The sequence below is a fragment of the Neodiprion fabricii genome, chromosome 1 (genome assembly GCF_021155785.1).
Source record: "Neodiprion fabricii isolate iyNeoFabr1 chromosome 1, iyNeoFabr1.1, whole genome shotgun sequence".
NCBI classification, from domain to species: domain Eukaryota; kingdom Metazoa; phylum Arthropoda; class Insecta; order Hymenoptera; family Diprionidae; genus Neodiprion; species Neodiprion fabricii.
In genome coordinates this window covers 38,784,607-38,800,142 of record NC_060239.1, presented here as the reverse complement: position 1 = coordinate 38,800,142, position 15,536 = coordinate 38,784,607, and the positions used below count along the sequence as shown (strand labels likewise).

At 37.9% G+C, this 15,536-nt stretch overlaps 1 protein-coding gene across 9 annotated transcripts in view; it reads right to left on the bottom strand.

Moving 5' to 3' along the window:
- LOC124186627 (hepatocyte nuclear factor 4-gamma) overlaps positions 1 to 15,536 on the bottom strand; it is a 45,346-nt gene that overhangs the window by 5,538 nt on the left and 24,272 nt on the right. For 3 of the 9 annotated variants that reach the window (XM_046578480.1, XM_046578472.1, XM_046578490.1), the window contains exons 1-4: positions 5,623 to 5,716; positions 766 to 967; positions 393 to 487; positions 125 to 261 (exon numbers count right to left, since the gene is read on the bottom strand). In XM_046578480.1, coding sequence (XP_046434436.1) covers positions 125 to 261; positions 393 to 487; positions 766 to 967; positions 5,623 to 5,701 — 513 coding nt within the window. In that variant the 5' untranslated portion in view covers positions 5,702 to 5,716. Of the gene's footprint in view, positions 1 to 124; positions 262 to 392; positions 488 to 765; positions 968 to 5,622; positions 5,717 to 7,132; positions 7,216 to 11,725; positions 12,434 to 15,536 lie in introns of those variants that run through there. The other 6 variants (XM_046578500.1, XM_046578533.1, XM_046578518.1 and 3 more) reach the window with 4 other exon arrangements.

The following is a 15,536-nucleotide window of genomic DNA, read 5'->3' as shown; positions in this document are numbered from 1 at the left end:
TCCTTCCCTTTCTCGCATTTGAATTTTTTTTTTTTTTTTTTTAAATCTTTTTTACCGAAATTGATGCGGAAAATAGATAACAAATAAAAAAATTCCGCAACAGCGTCGCATTTTATATACAAACCTCTAACGCTGCGCCAACTTGACGGCTGAGCATTTCCGCATTCAAAAGCGAAGCCACGGATAAACCGACGACACCGTTTCCTTGCTCCTCGTAACTCGGTCTTCGACAGCTGATTCGATCCCTTTCGTTTTGAACGGCTGAAAAAAGATATTGTGCGAAAAACGCGAGTCAAGGATTGCGTCGAATTTTTGGGATTATTTTTATTTGCCGCGTATTTGAAAAAAAATAAAAAATTTTCTCTTGTATCGCATCGTTGAAAATCAATTACCTTCTTTCTTCATGCCGGCTTTGAAACATTTTCTCAGTCTGCAGTATCTGCACTGGTTTCTTTTGTCCTTGTCCACCACGCACGCTCTGCTAAACCTGAAGCAAAACGATGTATAATAATGTATATACGTACAGAAATTTCGATTTTTCACAATCGCACCTGTGGCAAGGTAATTTGATGTTTGTGAATTTATTTTCTAAAAGTAACTGCAACTCTTTTCCCTTCAATATCCGTAAATGAAAAAGCTTACAAACCCCCTTGGGGCAAATTTGTACTCGTACGTATCTTACAAGTGAGGTTGATTTTTTGGTTTGTTGAGGTGTGAATTTGTTTTTTTTTTCTCAATTTCGACTCGCGTGTCTCTTACACATACCTGCACGTGTAGAGGTGATTCTTCCTGACGGATCTTCTGAAGAAACCCTTGCAACCGTCGCACGATGCTGCGCCGTAATGCTTCCCCGTCGCTCTGTCACCGCATATCGCACAGTGCTGTGACAAAACGCCGGCCACACCGGCCCCTGGCAGGCCCAAAACTGGCCCACCAGCCCCGCCAGCCCCCATGCTCAAATCCGCGTCTGTAACGTAGAGGAAAATGTTAAATTATTTGCCATTTTCTTGTAAGTAATATTGTTTAGTGTAGAATCGCGGTGGATGAATTTTTATTTTTATCTTGGTATGTTATTAATTGTAGTGTTTAAACGTTTAATAGTTTTAAACGATTTCTCTTTCTCCATTCGTTACACCCTCTTTTTCTACTGTTTCATTTTGCTTTTATTCGACGCATTATTTTTTTTTTATTTCCTCTCTCCGGAATCTTTGGGGTCGTTTATCGTCTTTGACACTCCAGCTTTGGACGTTAGTTCGATTTTACGTTTGACCATTACAACGTCAAACAATATGTACATTTTTTTTCTCTTTGTCTGTATATTGTTACGGACGATTTTCATTAATAAGTGATAAATAATTCATCAGGAGAGTATAATTCGGTGTTTCAGAAATTTCAATTTCAATTTTATTTTATTTTTTTTTTGTTGTTTGTTTCTTTTCGAAACAACTGAGGCTAATTGCGATACCTAATTAACATAATAACGCATCATCGTATGCCGTATAAACAATTAACGCGATGTGAATCATAATAAAAAACGTTACATTGAAACGATCTTACGATAAAGTGTGTGTGTTTTTTTTTTTTTTTTTTTGTTTTTTTTTAAACCGATTCCCAGACGGTTAAAGTTGCCTAAACTATATAATATATATTTTGATTAAGTTTGTCAGCGCACGGTTTAATGAAACTTGCTGGAAATTATTACTACACCGACTCGCTAGTATTCTGTAATCGTCGAAACCTGAATCTGGGCGAAAGCGAAAGGAGAAACAGAGCCGTAGAATCGCTGGATAAATTATTATCTGATCTCAAGGAAAATACGAACGAATACTGTAACGCAAAATATTCCTAGATGAAAAAGTTGAAAGCGAATTAGCTGCATAAATTTAATTTGTTCTTAGTTTTTTTTTTTTTTTTGTCTCTCTTTCAGCGACTTTGAAGTCGTTATGTTTTGCATAATTTGACTATGAAACGTTAAAAATTACAATTTTCCCCGCAATATTCCTCATTAATAATATAAATTAATAATTCGCATCTATCCCGCAAACGATCGCAGCTGCCGCAGACAACGCGTGAAATATACTTGATGCGTAATTAATTCTATTTTCACAAGCAGGATCGAGAGGCAGAGCTCTAATCTTAATTTTGATAGATTAGACTTCGTGGGCTTCGAGCATTATCTCTGAATATCTTTTTTATCCTCTTATTTATTTTTCCTTTTTTTTCTTTTTTCGCTCTTTGACGTTTCCCATTTCTCATAATTTTTTTCTCTTTTTCCTCTCTCTCTGTCTATTTTTCGCACGTCATTACGGATCGCTGAAAGATAATTTTCAAGGTCCGAATTCGTTGTATCCGACATAAGCCTGCGTCGGCTAAGGCGTACAACATGTATTATATATTACGTACACGTATCGTAAATAATTTTTACCTACTTACTTGATTTTTATTTTTTTTTCCCCCAACCACACAAGCACGTAACTGGTTGGGATTGATTTCTACGTTCGTTATAACTCGGCATGGATATTAAATTGTTTAAAACCTTTCGATTAACCTCCCCTGCATCCTATCTTTGAAGGTTAATTATACTCGCACCTTTGCTCGCTTGTTTATTCCTAATTCACTTTGTAATCGTAAACTATCTGCGTAACGTATCTCCGTTTGCTTAACAAACGTAACATTGTCGATACCATCGATCATTTAACGTTTATCATTCCCTTGCAATTAGTGGAGCTGAAGAAAAAAAAAATGATGAAGAATAAATCCGCTAGCCAAGGAAACGAAACCGGTATTATTACAGTAGTATGTAAAGTTGAATAATTATATGCGTTGTACTATCAACTATCTACACTGAGAAAAATTTCATTCGTTACAGTAGCTAGAAAAATTGAGTAAAACAGGTATCGTTAAAAAAAAAACTGTTTGAATATTATTGGAGGTGGGAAAAACGAGGTACGCGAAATTATTCTTGCACGAGCATTAAATTGTCGCAAAAGTTACAAGAAAATATAGCAACAGTGATCGTAACGAGAAAGAATAGCAACGGATACTAGACTTTCCTGTAACGGCTAGAAAACTAATTTTCATTACGTACTTAAAACAATATTTTTCGATTGTGGTAAAAAGTGAAAATAGTTAAGAACCGGAACTAAAAATTTCTCTCAGTGTACCATTCATTCCATTTTGTTTCATATTCGCTATACGCAGCTTTTTTTTCAAGCACGGTCACTCCCATTCTATCTTTGGGTTTATAAGCGTTAACTTCGAGGATGCAATGATCGATAGCTCGTTAATATATAATATAAACCCTTCTGACTCGAGCGATATATGTGTAGAAATTTATATTATATTATATCGAGATCAGATCGTTGAGAGATAACGGATAACGAGTCGTTACATCGAATAATAATATCATCGAGATAAAAATCAAACTTTAATCTTGCGTACACGTCGAGATTCTAGATTCTTCCAATTATTTGCGTAACATTTTACGTTTGCAATTGAGAACTTTATCATCAGGCGCGATGTAACGTACGATAAATGAACGATGCGAGAAGTGTACGAGTCGAAAATTTTCATCGATGAAAATAATAACAGTTTTTTTAATCACGTAGGGAATACCCGCGGATTTATATAATAAATAATCGTATCCCGTGTGTAAATAAGAGATTGAAATAAGTAAGTAAATATTATACGAAACGTTTTTCTTTTTTTAGTGATTTGCAAAAATTCAGAATCGACTCGCACGTACGTATATTCGAAGGACTTGGCGAGAGCGTCTTATTTACGGAAATTATTACCCGGTTAATTCAAGAGTTTCTTGTATTATACGCGCGGCGATACATCAAGCAATGACGACAGTAATGTAACGCGAAGCTGACGGCAAGTAATAATAACTCACGAACGTCACTCGGTAAAAATTGTAATTTCAAAAATCTTACACCTGTCCGCTATGTTAACATTTCGGAATTATGATCGCAGCGTTTCCGCAATTATCCTTGAGCCGCATGCTGATTATCGTTGTACAAGTTACATAACTCGAAACATTTCATTTCTGCTGAATTCGTATTTGCCTTCGTTTTTTACCGCAGGTATTCGAGTCGAATATATAATAATATATGGGCCTTACCGACAAATCTTGTACGTAAATCCGGTCTCCGGGTTTTGCATGTTTTTATTTGTTTTTTGTTTTTTTTTCTACGAGTTGTTTACATTATTTCGGTGTCAAAGATCTCTGACTTTACTTAATAGGGGTTTTTTTTAATTGTTTGATTTTTCTTCGAAATTTTCCGATCTAAGTAAACGGTTGTAAAAATTAATTAAAAAAACCAAAAAGTTGACAACACGATTTCCTTACGAATTATTACATACAAATATAATAGTTCCGATACAAACTATTAGCGAAATTTTTTCATTTTTTTCGGAGCCAATCAGCGACCCCAAAAACTACTGGACAGAGTTTCTTGACCGTATCTGATCAAATTTGAAATTTTCGTCCGGCATCTTGAATTTTTGACATTCGACTTCAGACTCACAATCAGCGTCCCAAAAAATCACAGAATACTATCTCCTCATAAAATTTCACTCAGATTAACAATGTCTGACTCAGAGGGTTAAGAATCTAATGAATAATAGATATGCTCGTTTCCTAATCAGCGATAATCGAAAATCTCACTTTAAATTTAGTAAAATTTGCGCGCAAATATCGAATTTCCCAATTCTCTCAATTAATCAAACATCCACAAGTATAACAACATTATTAAATATCAGCGATACCGCGCAAAGATTCTCTTACCCGAAGATTCAAATTTGTCAACGTAATACACATTTGTTTTTTTTGGTGTTTTTTTTTTTTGCGAGGCTGGGGGGGTGGGGGTGAAATAAAAATTGCACGAAAAAACGATAATCGCACCGATTCGATGAATGACTCGATACAATTTCGCCGAGTCGCGATGACGAGTGAGAAACCGGTCTTCTCGTGACGTAACACGCCGTCAACGCCTCCGGCCAACTTCCGACGTTCCCCGTAAATACGTTACAAGCATGTGCATCATACGTGCGTGACATACCGGTTCCTACATAACGTCTGTTACACACACTTTTGCGTATACACGCAAATTCGAAATTATTATACTCGCGTTTTCATAACTCTGTTATTAACGAAGGCTTCGGGCATTGTTTGGAACGAGGATGTTTTTCGGCAAAAGTATACGAGATGTTCGTTTTTTTTCCTCCCCTCCGTCCTCTTTTCGCGTAATATTTTGAAAAATCGCAATTTCGACGTTACTATCATCTCGTAAAGATTTATCGCACATATTGCAACCAAGATTTTGACGAACGTCAAAGGTAATGTGTATATATAACGAAACGACGGTCGGGAAAATAAATTGTCGCAGCTGAGTTCAAATAAGAGAAAAGTGAATTATCGAAAGTGCTTGCGGTAATTTTTTTGCAAATTTTTTTGTCTTTTTTTTTTCTCTCTGCCACCTCTTCGTACGTATCACGTGTCCGATTAACGAAGAGTGATGTAACAGCGAATAATAACGCGAGTTATCGCGACCCCTGACAACACTCGCTTCATCAATTATTATTACTTTTTCTGTCCTACGTACGTATGCGTATACTTAGGTATAATTATATTGCCGATTGTGTAAGGTGACACGCTGGTGTTTGGAAAGAGGCTGCGAGGTGAGAGAGCCAAGTGCATACATCCTAAACAGACGTATTCTAGCGTATGTTGGATTGACTCGAAAAAAAAAGAAGAAAAAGAAAAATAAAGAAAAAAAAGAAACTTCATTTACTTTTTTTAACCTTCCGCTTCGTGAAATCGTATAGTTTTTAACGTAATATTGAAACTCGAGAAAGGGAAATCGCTTTGCGATTTTTTTAGGCGTTTGAAGGGAGATAATAGTTTAATTTTTTTTTTTTTTTTGTACAATGGACGAAGGTTTTTACGACAGCGTTTGAAAACTTGTACGTTTTTTCTTGGAATCGGCGAGTTGTGAAAAATTTTTAACCCCACGATCTTCGAGATATTTAAGATTACGCAAAACGTTGTTTTTCACCTGTTGGAAAAATTTTTATCCGTTAGGATAAACGCCCAGCTTCTTTGACTTGGTTACAACGAAGCGTTGAATAATATTCGTCAAACAGATGAAATACATTGAATTTACAATTCGATTTATCCTATCGGGAAAATAAAATGCCGAATTATTTTAATTGAAACTACAGATAAATATTTCGGTTTGATGAATACTATTTTTGCATCGAAAATTTCCACGGGTCAGTCTTTGAATTCTTTGAATATAAATAGCATTTGCTCGTTGACGAAGCTGGGTATTTATTCTAGGTGTCCGTTTTACGAAACAGCGAAAAACCACGTTTTACGCAATGTTGAATACCTCGAAGATCGTGCGATTAAAAATCACCCACGACGCGCCGATTCGAAAAAAACATACAAATCGTCAAACACTCGGTTTACAGAGTTTCCAACGTTGTATGGAAAAATTATTATCTCCCTCCAACCGTCAAAATTGACTTACTTTACGCGTTGATTAAATGGCGAATAAAAAAATGTCGATGCGGCATCGCTTAAAAAAAATTGCTACAACGATTTCTTTTCGCGAGGTTCAATATTATGTTGTAAACTATGAATTCATGGGCCGGAGATGGAAAAAAAAAATATTCTTTTCCTTTTTTTTTTTTTTCGAGGCAATCCGATATTACGTACAATGTCTGTACGTAGACGAATATATGAACACATTTTGTTGGTAAAATTGTTATTATTCTCATTTTCCACACGTAGTTTTATATTCACATTACTTTAATGGACACATCATACATTGTATGTACATTGTAAAAAATAGAAAGTAATTTTTTTTATGTTTCTCTGTTCTTCTTCTTTTTTTTTTTTTTTTTCAATATACAAAACAATCATTTATCTATATTCATAGGTTTAACGCGTGTTATATATTACTTTGAAAAAGCGTCGTTTATTACGCTGACGTATAATATTCGTTTAATATCTCATACACGCGTTCATCTCTCAGCTTCTTTCGCTTTTCTGTTATATATATACATATATATATATATATATATATATATATATATATTTATTCACATCCTGTTGGGTTTTTACTTTTACATTCATTTTCATAGACACCTCGAGACTCACGCTGAGACGACGATTGTATAATGACAGTAAAGGTGCGTATGAAAGATGCTTATAAGCACCGCTGGTTGTTGGTTGTATTCTGGTCGTTTTATTATACAGGCAAAACAGGCAAAACGCGGTAGGTATAAACGTATACATGCATGTATATGCATACATACGCGTACGTGCGTACCTGCGTTAAATGCAGCGAGAGATCGAGATAAGCGGACAAACATATAAATATATAACGTTAGAGACGCGGGCGGAGAAGAAGAAAAAAAAAAAAAATGATTTCACGTACACGAAAACTGGTTTATCCTACTCTCTTTGCGTCTCGGAAGTTGTTAATACGTCATTGCAATTCGGCGATTTGATAATTTTTTTTTTTTTCTTTTTTTGTTTTCCCCAAGTTACAACAATCTTACAACAAGTCGAGGAGAGTTTGATGCAACGTTTGATTACCCGAAAAATTTAGAACCACGTATTCGGATTGTTGAAACATCTACAATGTGAATATATTATCTTTTATACGAATGTTTATACCGCAGGGTTTTCATTACGAAAGACTCGGGGTCCGTATTACATGTATACACGTATGCGTGTAATAATATACAGAGAACGCAGGCGATTTAAGGTGCGTGTATGAGATTATATTTTACCTGAAACGCCCGCAGAAATTATGTCTTACTCAATTCCAAAAGCCCCACACGTGTCCTCCTATACATATACACACACACACATACGCATGTATGGATGGCGGTTTGTGACACGGAGATTAAGCCGAGTATTAATAATACAATCTCTGCCTTCGGGCAGGATTTTTACTTTTCACCTGCATGACAGTCTTTCTAACGTGTGTGTACGTGATAATATATACGTACGTGTGTGTGTGTGTTTATACGTATACACACGTTATTATACGGCGACACGCAACTCGTGAAACGTCTACACGGCGGCCATTGGTCAGAGAATTTTGGAAAACTTGGAAAATGTCATGGAATTCTGAAATTGTGGAATAGTCAGGGAATCGTTTATCATATATATATATTTTTTTCCCCAACAAATACGTCCCAGAATTTTTTTAAACCTTAGACAAATTAGATGGAATACAAATGTTTTTTACCATCGGCGAAAGGTTCTCTTGAAAACTTTGAATATTCCTAAATGTTACCTTACAAAGTTTTGTGTGGGAAAACTTGGAAAAGTCAGGGAATTTCGCGATGAAGTTTTAGTGGGCATCCTGGGCCTCCGTTTCGATAAATGTATACCTAATTACAATATGCACGTTGCAGCACGTTACAGATTTCTAAACACGCATAATTTAGAAAGGAAAATATATCGAAAATTATCCTCATCCGAGTTGTAATTTTGAGTTTATCGTTAATTCACAAATAACACGTACGTTTAAATACTCATATTTCGCATCGACACATTCTTCGATTTATTCGCGAATCATGTTTGAAAAAACGTATTTCAAGCACCGTTTTTACGATCGATTAATTGCCTCTTGAAAGAAGGAGATAAAAATTCGGTTTCTTCTCGGTTAGTTTTTTTTTTCTCTTCCTTTTTGCTCATTCGTTTAGTCACCTCGCTCCGATCGTTGTAAAGAGATGTGTTTTTTTGTTTTTTTTTAAAAAGACGAAAGAATAATTCTATCGAATAACGAAACGGATGATTATAAATATCGCACGTGTTTCGTACACGTTGTAACGGAGTGCAAATTGCAATGTCGCCCGTGTCTCGAAGGATCAGCCCCGCAAGTCTCTTTGTCGTTTCATCGCAGAACTGACTCATGATTTCGTTGTGTCACAATTATTCACAGCGCCGCAGCACGTATCATTGAAATGAAACTGCATTTCCTTTTGTCACGTGAACGAACATGCTTTATATTACGCATATTATACGTGCACATGATAATATACACGATTCTATTGGTATTATTCTAACCGCGATCTCGGTTCAATCGGTTCAATTAGTTTTCAATTCTACACGTATGCCCGTGTAATTCGTGCGTGTACACGTATCCGCAGTGCTCCGCGTTTAAACAAACACGACGATTCCTTATTTGTCGTTGAATAGCGCGTAACACAATTTTCGCGGAAATTTATTCAGCGTCAATGTGTCGCGCACAACGTTAAAACGACCGCAATATCGTGCAGGTGCTGAGAGAATGATTTCAGGAAATGTTTACTATGATAAATAAATATAAAAAAAAAAAAAAACAGTTGAAAGAAAAACGAAAACGTTTAAGTAATAACGCATTGTTGCGTAAAAGCTGTAGAATTGAAAGCAATGGCTGTTGTTTTTTTTTTTTTTTTTTATTGAATTACGGAGGAAATCCGAAATGGGAATAGAAACAATTTCGCTACCGAAATGCCAGTTCGAAGGTATTTCAAAGCTGCGCACGCGCACACGCGATTCAACGTATCGATCATTTCTTTATCTGCGAATTGAAACGACTCGAGCATGATTACATAAAATTACAATATCGATACGGCTTTCACAGATATGCAGACGTGTAATTCGTACGGAATGACGAAATTCACGGGTTAGAATTGATTCAAACGTTTGCCCTGAGCACACAATCTATTCCATTATACGAGTCCGTGTAAAACCGCGGATACACTTGTTGATTTTCATAGTTAACAAGAATTAAGAAATCTTACTATTTATTTCCTCGTCAAATACCGTAGGTACACACTAATAATGCAAATAACGCGCGTACTCCTTCTACACCGTGTAACAACGCGTGTCGTGCAAATATTTCGCAACACATTTGCAGGTTCGTTTTGTTCCTATACTTCTCTTTTTTCTTTTTTTTCTAATTCTTCGTCAGATTTTCCACAATTTCAACATTTCTTCGATTTATATCTGTAATCAGGCGGAGAGTTCGTCGGTCTTCCTCGGTTCACTGATTCTTTTACAAATTACTTTGCGAAGATAAGACAACAGAGGTAAAACGATATAATGTGTGTGACAATTTCTTTATCTGCTCGTGACGAGAATCGAAGAAAAATGATAACCGTAGGATTTATTTCTTTATTTCTACGTCTGTATTTCGTTAGCTTTGTTTCTTTTCCTCTTCTTTGTACAGGCAATGCGTTTAATTATCACACCATACCAATTTTTACCAGAGTTAAACGAATTTATTATTTATACACTATACATGCTTTTACGCATGTGTACAACGCAGATATATCATAAGTTGCGTCAGTTGAGAGGAAACGCGTATGTCCGATGGTTTGTACGTTGTATATTATAATTCGCGGGCATGATTCCGAGTCATTCGTCAGTTTCTGGTTGTTGTTATAATCTGGAACTCGCGCGGTTTGGGAAATAATTGACTTCCGGTTTTAATGAGTTCTCGTTATATTATATCCACAAACACACGCGCGTATTATTCATGGCAACGGTATCCGGAAGTCTGGTTTGTCTGACTGTTGTTCGTGTTAATAAATGTTGCGTCGAACGCTTCTGCGGAAAATTTCCTTCTCTCTTTCCCTCATTTTCTCCTCATTGCCATTTCATTTCCTCGGTTACTTGGTAAAGGAAAAAAAAAAAAAAAAAAAAACTACATTGATTATTTCAACCGCGAGTATAAATATTACTAACGTTAAATCGGAGCGTAATTTTTGAGTGTTACAAATAAAATGATTCAACGCTGATCTTGGAACAGTGAAAAAAAAAATATTTGCGGTTTGATTGCAGCAGCGCGAAGTTAGAGGAAGGTCAAGTTTTTTGTGTACCTCGATTATTATTGGCAAATAATTATCATAGACAAACAGAAACCGGGATTCCGTGGTGCGATCGGTGCGTCGTATTTCGTACGTACGTGAGGTGAAAAATACGACAGTTAGCCAGGTAGGAGTTTTTGCCTGTATGCATATTCAAGTGTAATTAAAATTGGAAAGCAGATGGGCATAAGGTGACCATAAACACCGCGCGTTTGACAAAGATTGATGGGGTATCCCTTGGATTATACCGCGTTATAGTAAATCTCTTGTAAAATACCCGCGTAAACCGAGTACGGCACTCGTCGCGTTTAATGAAAATATATGCAAAATATTCTCGAGGTATATACTTGTCGGACGGATTTAGTTGGCCGGTTGGAACATTATGCGCGCACCATGTATATGCATTAGCTTTGCGTACGTTGGTGGGTTGTTGGTGGTTACACGTTTTCAGCAGCGTGATTCGTCGCATTCTCGCTGATAACTCGAATCCACGATCGCTACTTGCTTGCACGAATGATCACGTGCGGATGAGCGTAATATTATAATTGTCCGCGTGACGTGCCATTCTGGAGTGAAGGAAGAAGAAGACGAACTTTCCTCGCTCTGTTAATAATTTATTCGTCCAATGCCACCTTGTCGATACCTATTTGCAAGTTAATTACAGCCTTTCGTCGAACGCTCTCACAGTTTTGTTGTTTTACCTTGTTCTTCGACGAGAAGTCTTATCGTCGTCGTTGCGACGCTGCCGCGCGTACTCGCATACGCACGCAAACGCTTTGTGTGACGAAATTCTTTCAATTACGTAGAAACAACATCGCGTTATGCGCGTAGAATTTTTACGTACCTGACAATCCCATTTTTCTCTCCTATCGTTTGCCTGAATCTATGTAGAGTGCACACAGATCGACGGAATTGTTATCCGATTGTATCGAAATTTGTTTTTAATAGGCTCGCCTAGGTGGACAATTTGGCCGTTATTATTTAAATTACTTTTATATAATAAATCCACACATCTGGAGTCGTTTAATGATCACCTATAACCGAACGACTATAAATTAACTTTGATTTTATCACCGTAGATATCATGTTTGAAAAAACCACGATCACTGCGACGTATCGTCAAAGAACGTCAGAGCAACAAATTGTATCACATCACCGTGTATCCTCCCGAATTCTCTTTACACAATCCAGAATACGTAATTTTCAATTTCGCGCGCACGGATTTAAAGTAGGCAACGACGCGCACGCGCGATCGTTTCTCCTCCACGGATAACTGTCACTTCGAAACTAAATACGCTGCCAACTTCGCGTCGTCGCATTTAAATCATACGAATAACTGCACGCGGGATTTTGAAACTCGTTTCTTTTTTTCTTCTTATTTTTTTGCTCCTGCTGCTGCTGCTGCTGCTGCTGCTGCTGTTGTTGCTGCTTCTTCTTCTGAAGCATGTCAGATGTAAACGAGTGTTGGCCGACGACTAGCCGCTCGGCCCTGCCGCCAAGCTTTTGCCTGGAGGGGATGGCAAACAGACCGACTGACCAATCTACACTCAAAGATTAGACTCGAGCTGACCAGCGCACGTCGCTCACGTTCACTCGGCAACTTGGAAGTGTCACACAACCGTGTTACACCGTAGTCCGCTAAAAGCAGGAGCTCCGCGGTTTTCCCCTGTCGTGTATAACGTTTTACCCATCTATTTAAATTCTTCGAATCGAAACGATTAGCGTAAATTTCTATTTTTTTTTTTTTTTTTTTTTTTACTTTGTTACTTTTCATTTCTTTCCCCAACTAATCGGTTCAGTAAAGAGGCGGTGGAACCCCCTAACAGAATCAAAATGGCCGCTCTTCGCTCGCTTGCGATTTTATTTTGGCTCTATCGTCATTATCGACACTCGATAATTCCCGAGCCGCGTCAAACTGCGAATCGGAGAATGGCACGAATTGTTTGCTCGCAATTTTGTCTCGCAACAATGCCAAAAACTTGATATTTCATTGTGCCAAATTACTGACGAGGCGAATTCTTCCGTCTATCGGCTATTGCTTGTCATTCACCCTTTAATACCCACTTGAAAATATCGCGCAAAGACTCTTCGATCAACCGATCTTGCAGCAGATAAGAAATACCGTATCTTGTATCTGTATCTTGCGCAACGAGCTACAGCTGCGATATATTTTCAATTTTGTTGTGTTATCTACCGGTATAAGTTTTTCCTCTCTTTCACTTTGTCTCAATCGATCACATCTGCGTGGATAATGTGTATCCATATATATATATATCGCGACTTTAAATAGACCGTGACAATTTTCTATCATATACATAAATATGCTTGTGTGTACGTGTGTGTCTGCGTGTGTGTCAAAGACGCGTGACGAGATTACTGCAGCTAAACTTTCCGTTGATCGTTCAACTGGAGACTTAATGTCGGATAATTTACGTTCACAATCAGTGTGCGCGAGTGTGCACGAATGTGGACAGTGTCCATAATGACTAATCAGGCTAATTAGATGTGATGTTTTGGAATTAGACAGCACATGGATCGAACAGCGATTACGTATGACGTGTCATATATTAAGCATATGAGACGATAAGCCTGTAGCCGAAACACGGAATAGCTACCGTGCATAAACCTTTATGATTTATTTATATGTAAAACGTGAATGTGCCTTGTATGGTAATTGATTTTTAATCAGTACATTTCAGCTGCTACTGCAGGTTATGTTGTACCTATATGTATATCTAAAAATGATTCTGTCTCGTACGAAAGACAAAATTAATGATGTATCAATGTGCTCGCAGTCAAGAGAAAGGTATACAAGGAGAAAAAAAAAAAAAAAAACGGATCAGAACGACCTTCAGAAAGCCCAATGCTGCTTTATCAGCCTTACTCGTTACAATTATATCTCCGTTAGGGTTTACCAAATCAAAAAAAAAAAAAAAAAATGACTAAAATCCGCTGAGTAACTCTTCGCACATCGAGCAAGTTGTCAAGAAAGGCTTAACGGGATGATCGGAAAAGATTGATACAAACACTGACACACGTATGATACATTTATGTATAATGTATAAGGCATAAATGGTTAAAAAGCGTATTATCGCCAAACGTGACTCGTGACCGTGCAGTGAATCACTGGTTCTCCCCTCTAAACACAATCATGATACCCCGTTCAGCAACTGACTTACTGCACATGCGATCCTCGTGGTTGCAATAGGTACCTACATATGCACATAATCCGAAGTACATACATACGTACATACTGTGACGTGGATTTTTCCCGCTCCTCGGTCACTCGGAGAAAATGACCGAGAACTTACCGCGTGCACAATAATTTGGCGTCCACGATGTACCTTGGATCTAAAAACAATATCGCGAAGTTTTGTTGGGCGCCTGGCGCGATTAACACGCCTCGAAATCATTAATGCGCTATTCCTCGGGCATATGCTCGATAGCTCAGTACCGCGGAGAGGGGAGGGGTAATTTTTGGAGAGAGAGAGAGACACTCGAAATACACGCGCTATTTAGCAAAAGAAGTAAAATAACATCTTATATTTCTCAATAGCGGTGATACAAAACAAAAAAAAATATAATCCAAAAGTCGCTCATCGCGAGTCTAAAAATAAACAGAAAATTACACGTAACCTACTCTATTTCTTACTCTAACGAGCTCGTGGCTCCCTAACTAAAATGTCACACAACGATCACGAAATCCTCATACGCAATTCTGAATTTGCGAATTCGCCATTTGTTCTCCATGGCGATTATTGCTCGAAACCGAAACTAGAATTAATTATTCGACGGTGCGCCGTCGGGGTACCGAACAGACGGCGTCCTCAATCTCATCCGAGATCTCACCCGAATCGGAGCTTCGACGCTACCGCGAGCTGCCCTAAATCTAAACGAATCCGAAAACGTTACTATATTTCAAACGCAACCAAAACTCAATGCTCCAACTCCAACAAACAACTCCAACGGCAATTTCGACTATACATCACCTCAACTCGACTAAACACTATCTTAACTAAACGGCAACTTAACTAAGCGCAAGCACCACTACATTTAACTTCAACTAAAGACAAGCTCAAGGTAACGCAATTCAATTTACATTATCTTAACTACCGGGTACGGAACTCAATGCAGGCGTAACCGAACGTAAACTAAACTATACGCTGTCGCAACGCATCCGAAATCAGCCCTTCTCAAAATCCTCCAAAACGTTACCCGCTAATCCGAGCACTCCAATTCGGCACTTCCCGACCTACTCGAGAGGTGACACTTAAAAAACCCGATAACGCGGCTCGACCCGGTACAGCGAAATTCGGCTGTACTTGATTTCACTAACGAGAAAGACTCAACTAAAACCCGTGACTCTACACAACTTTCTCAGGAACTCAAAATTCACTCTACTCTAACACGCGTACTCAGGCTACGGTCATCAAGCACTACCCGTTACTCGGCAAGCCTTTTCGCAATTATGCTAGAAATTCAATCGCGGGGATAGAAGCAGCGCTTACCTTCTACATCCTTGCAACCCCCTTTCCATTCCCCTCGCGATTTTCGGGCGAGTCCATTAGTTCGCGAAACTCCCCAAAACGTGACTACTTATCACGACCGCCAGAACTAGAGCGGTTTCGAAAACCTATTACCTGCCGCAACACGGA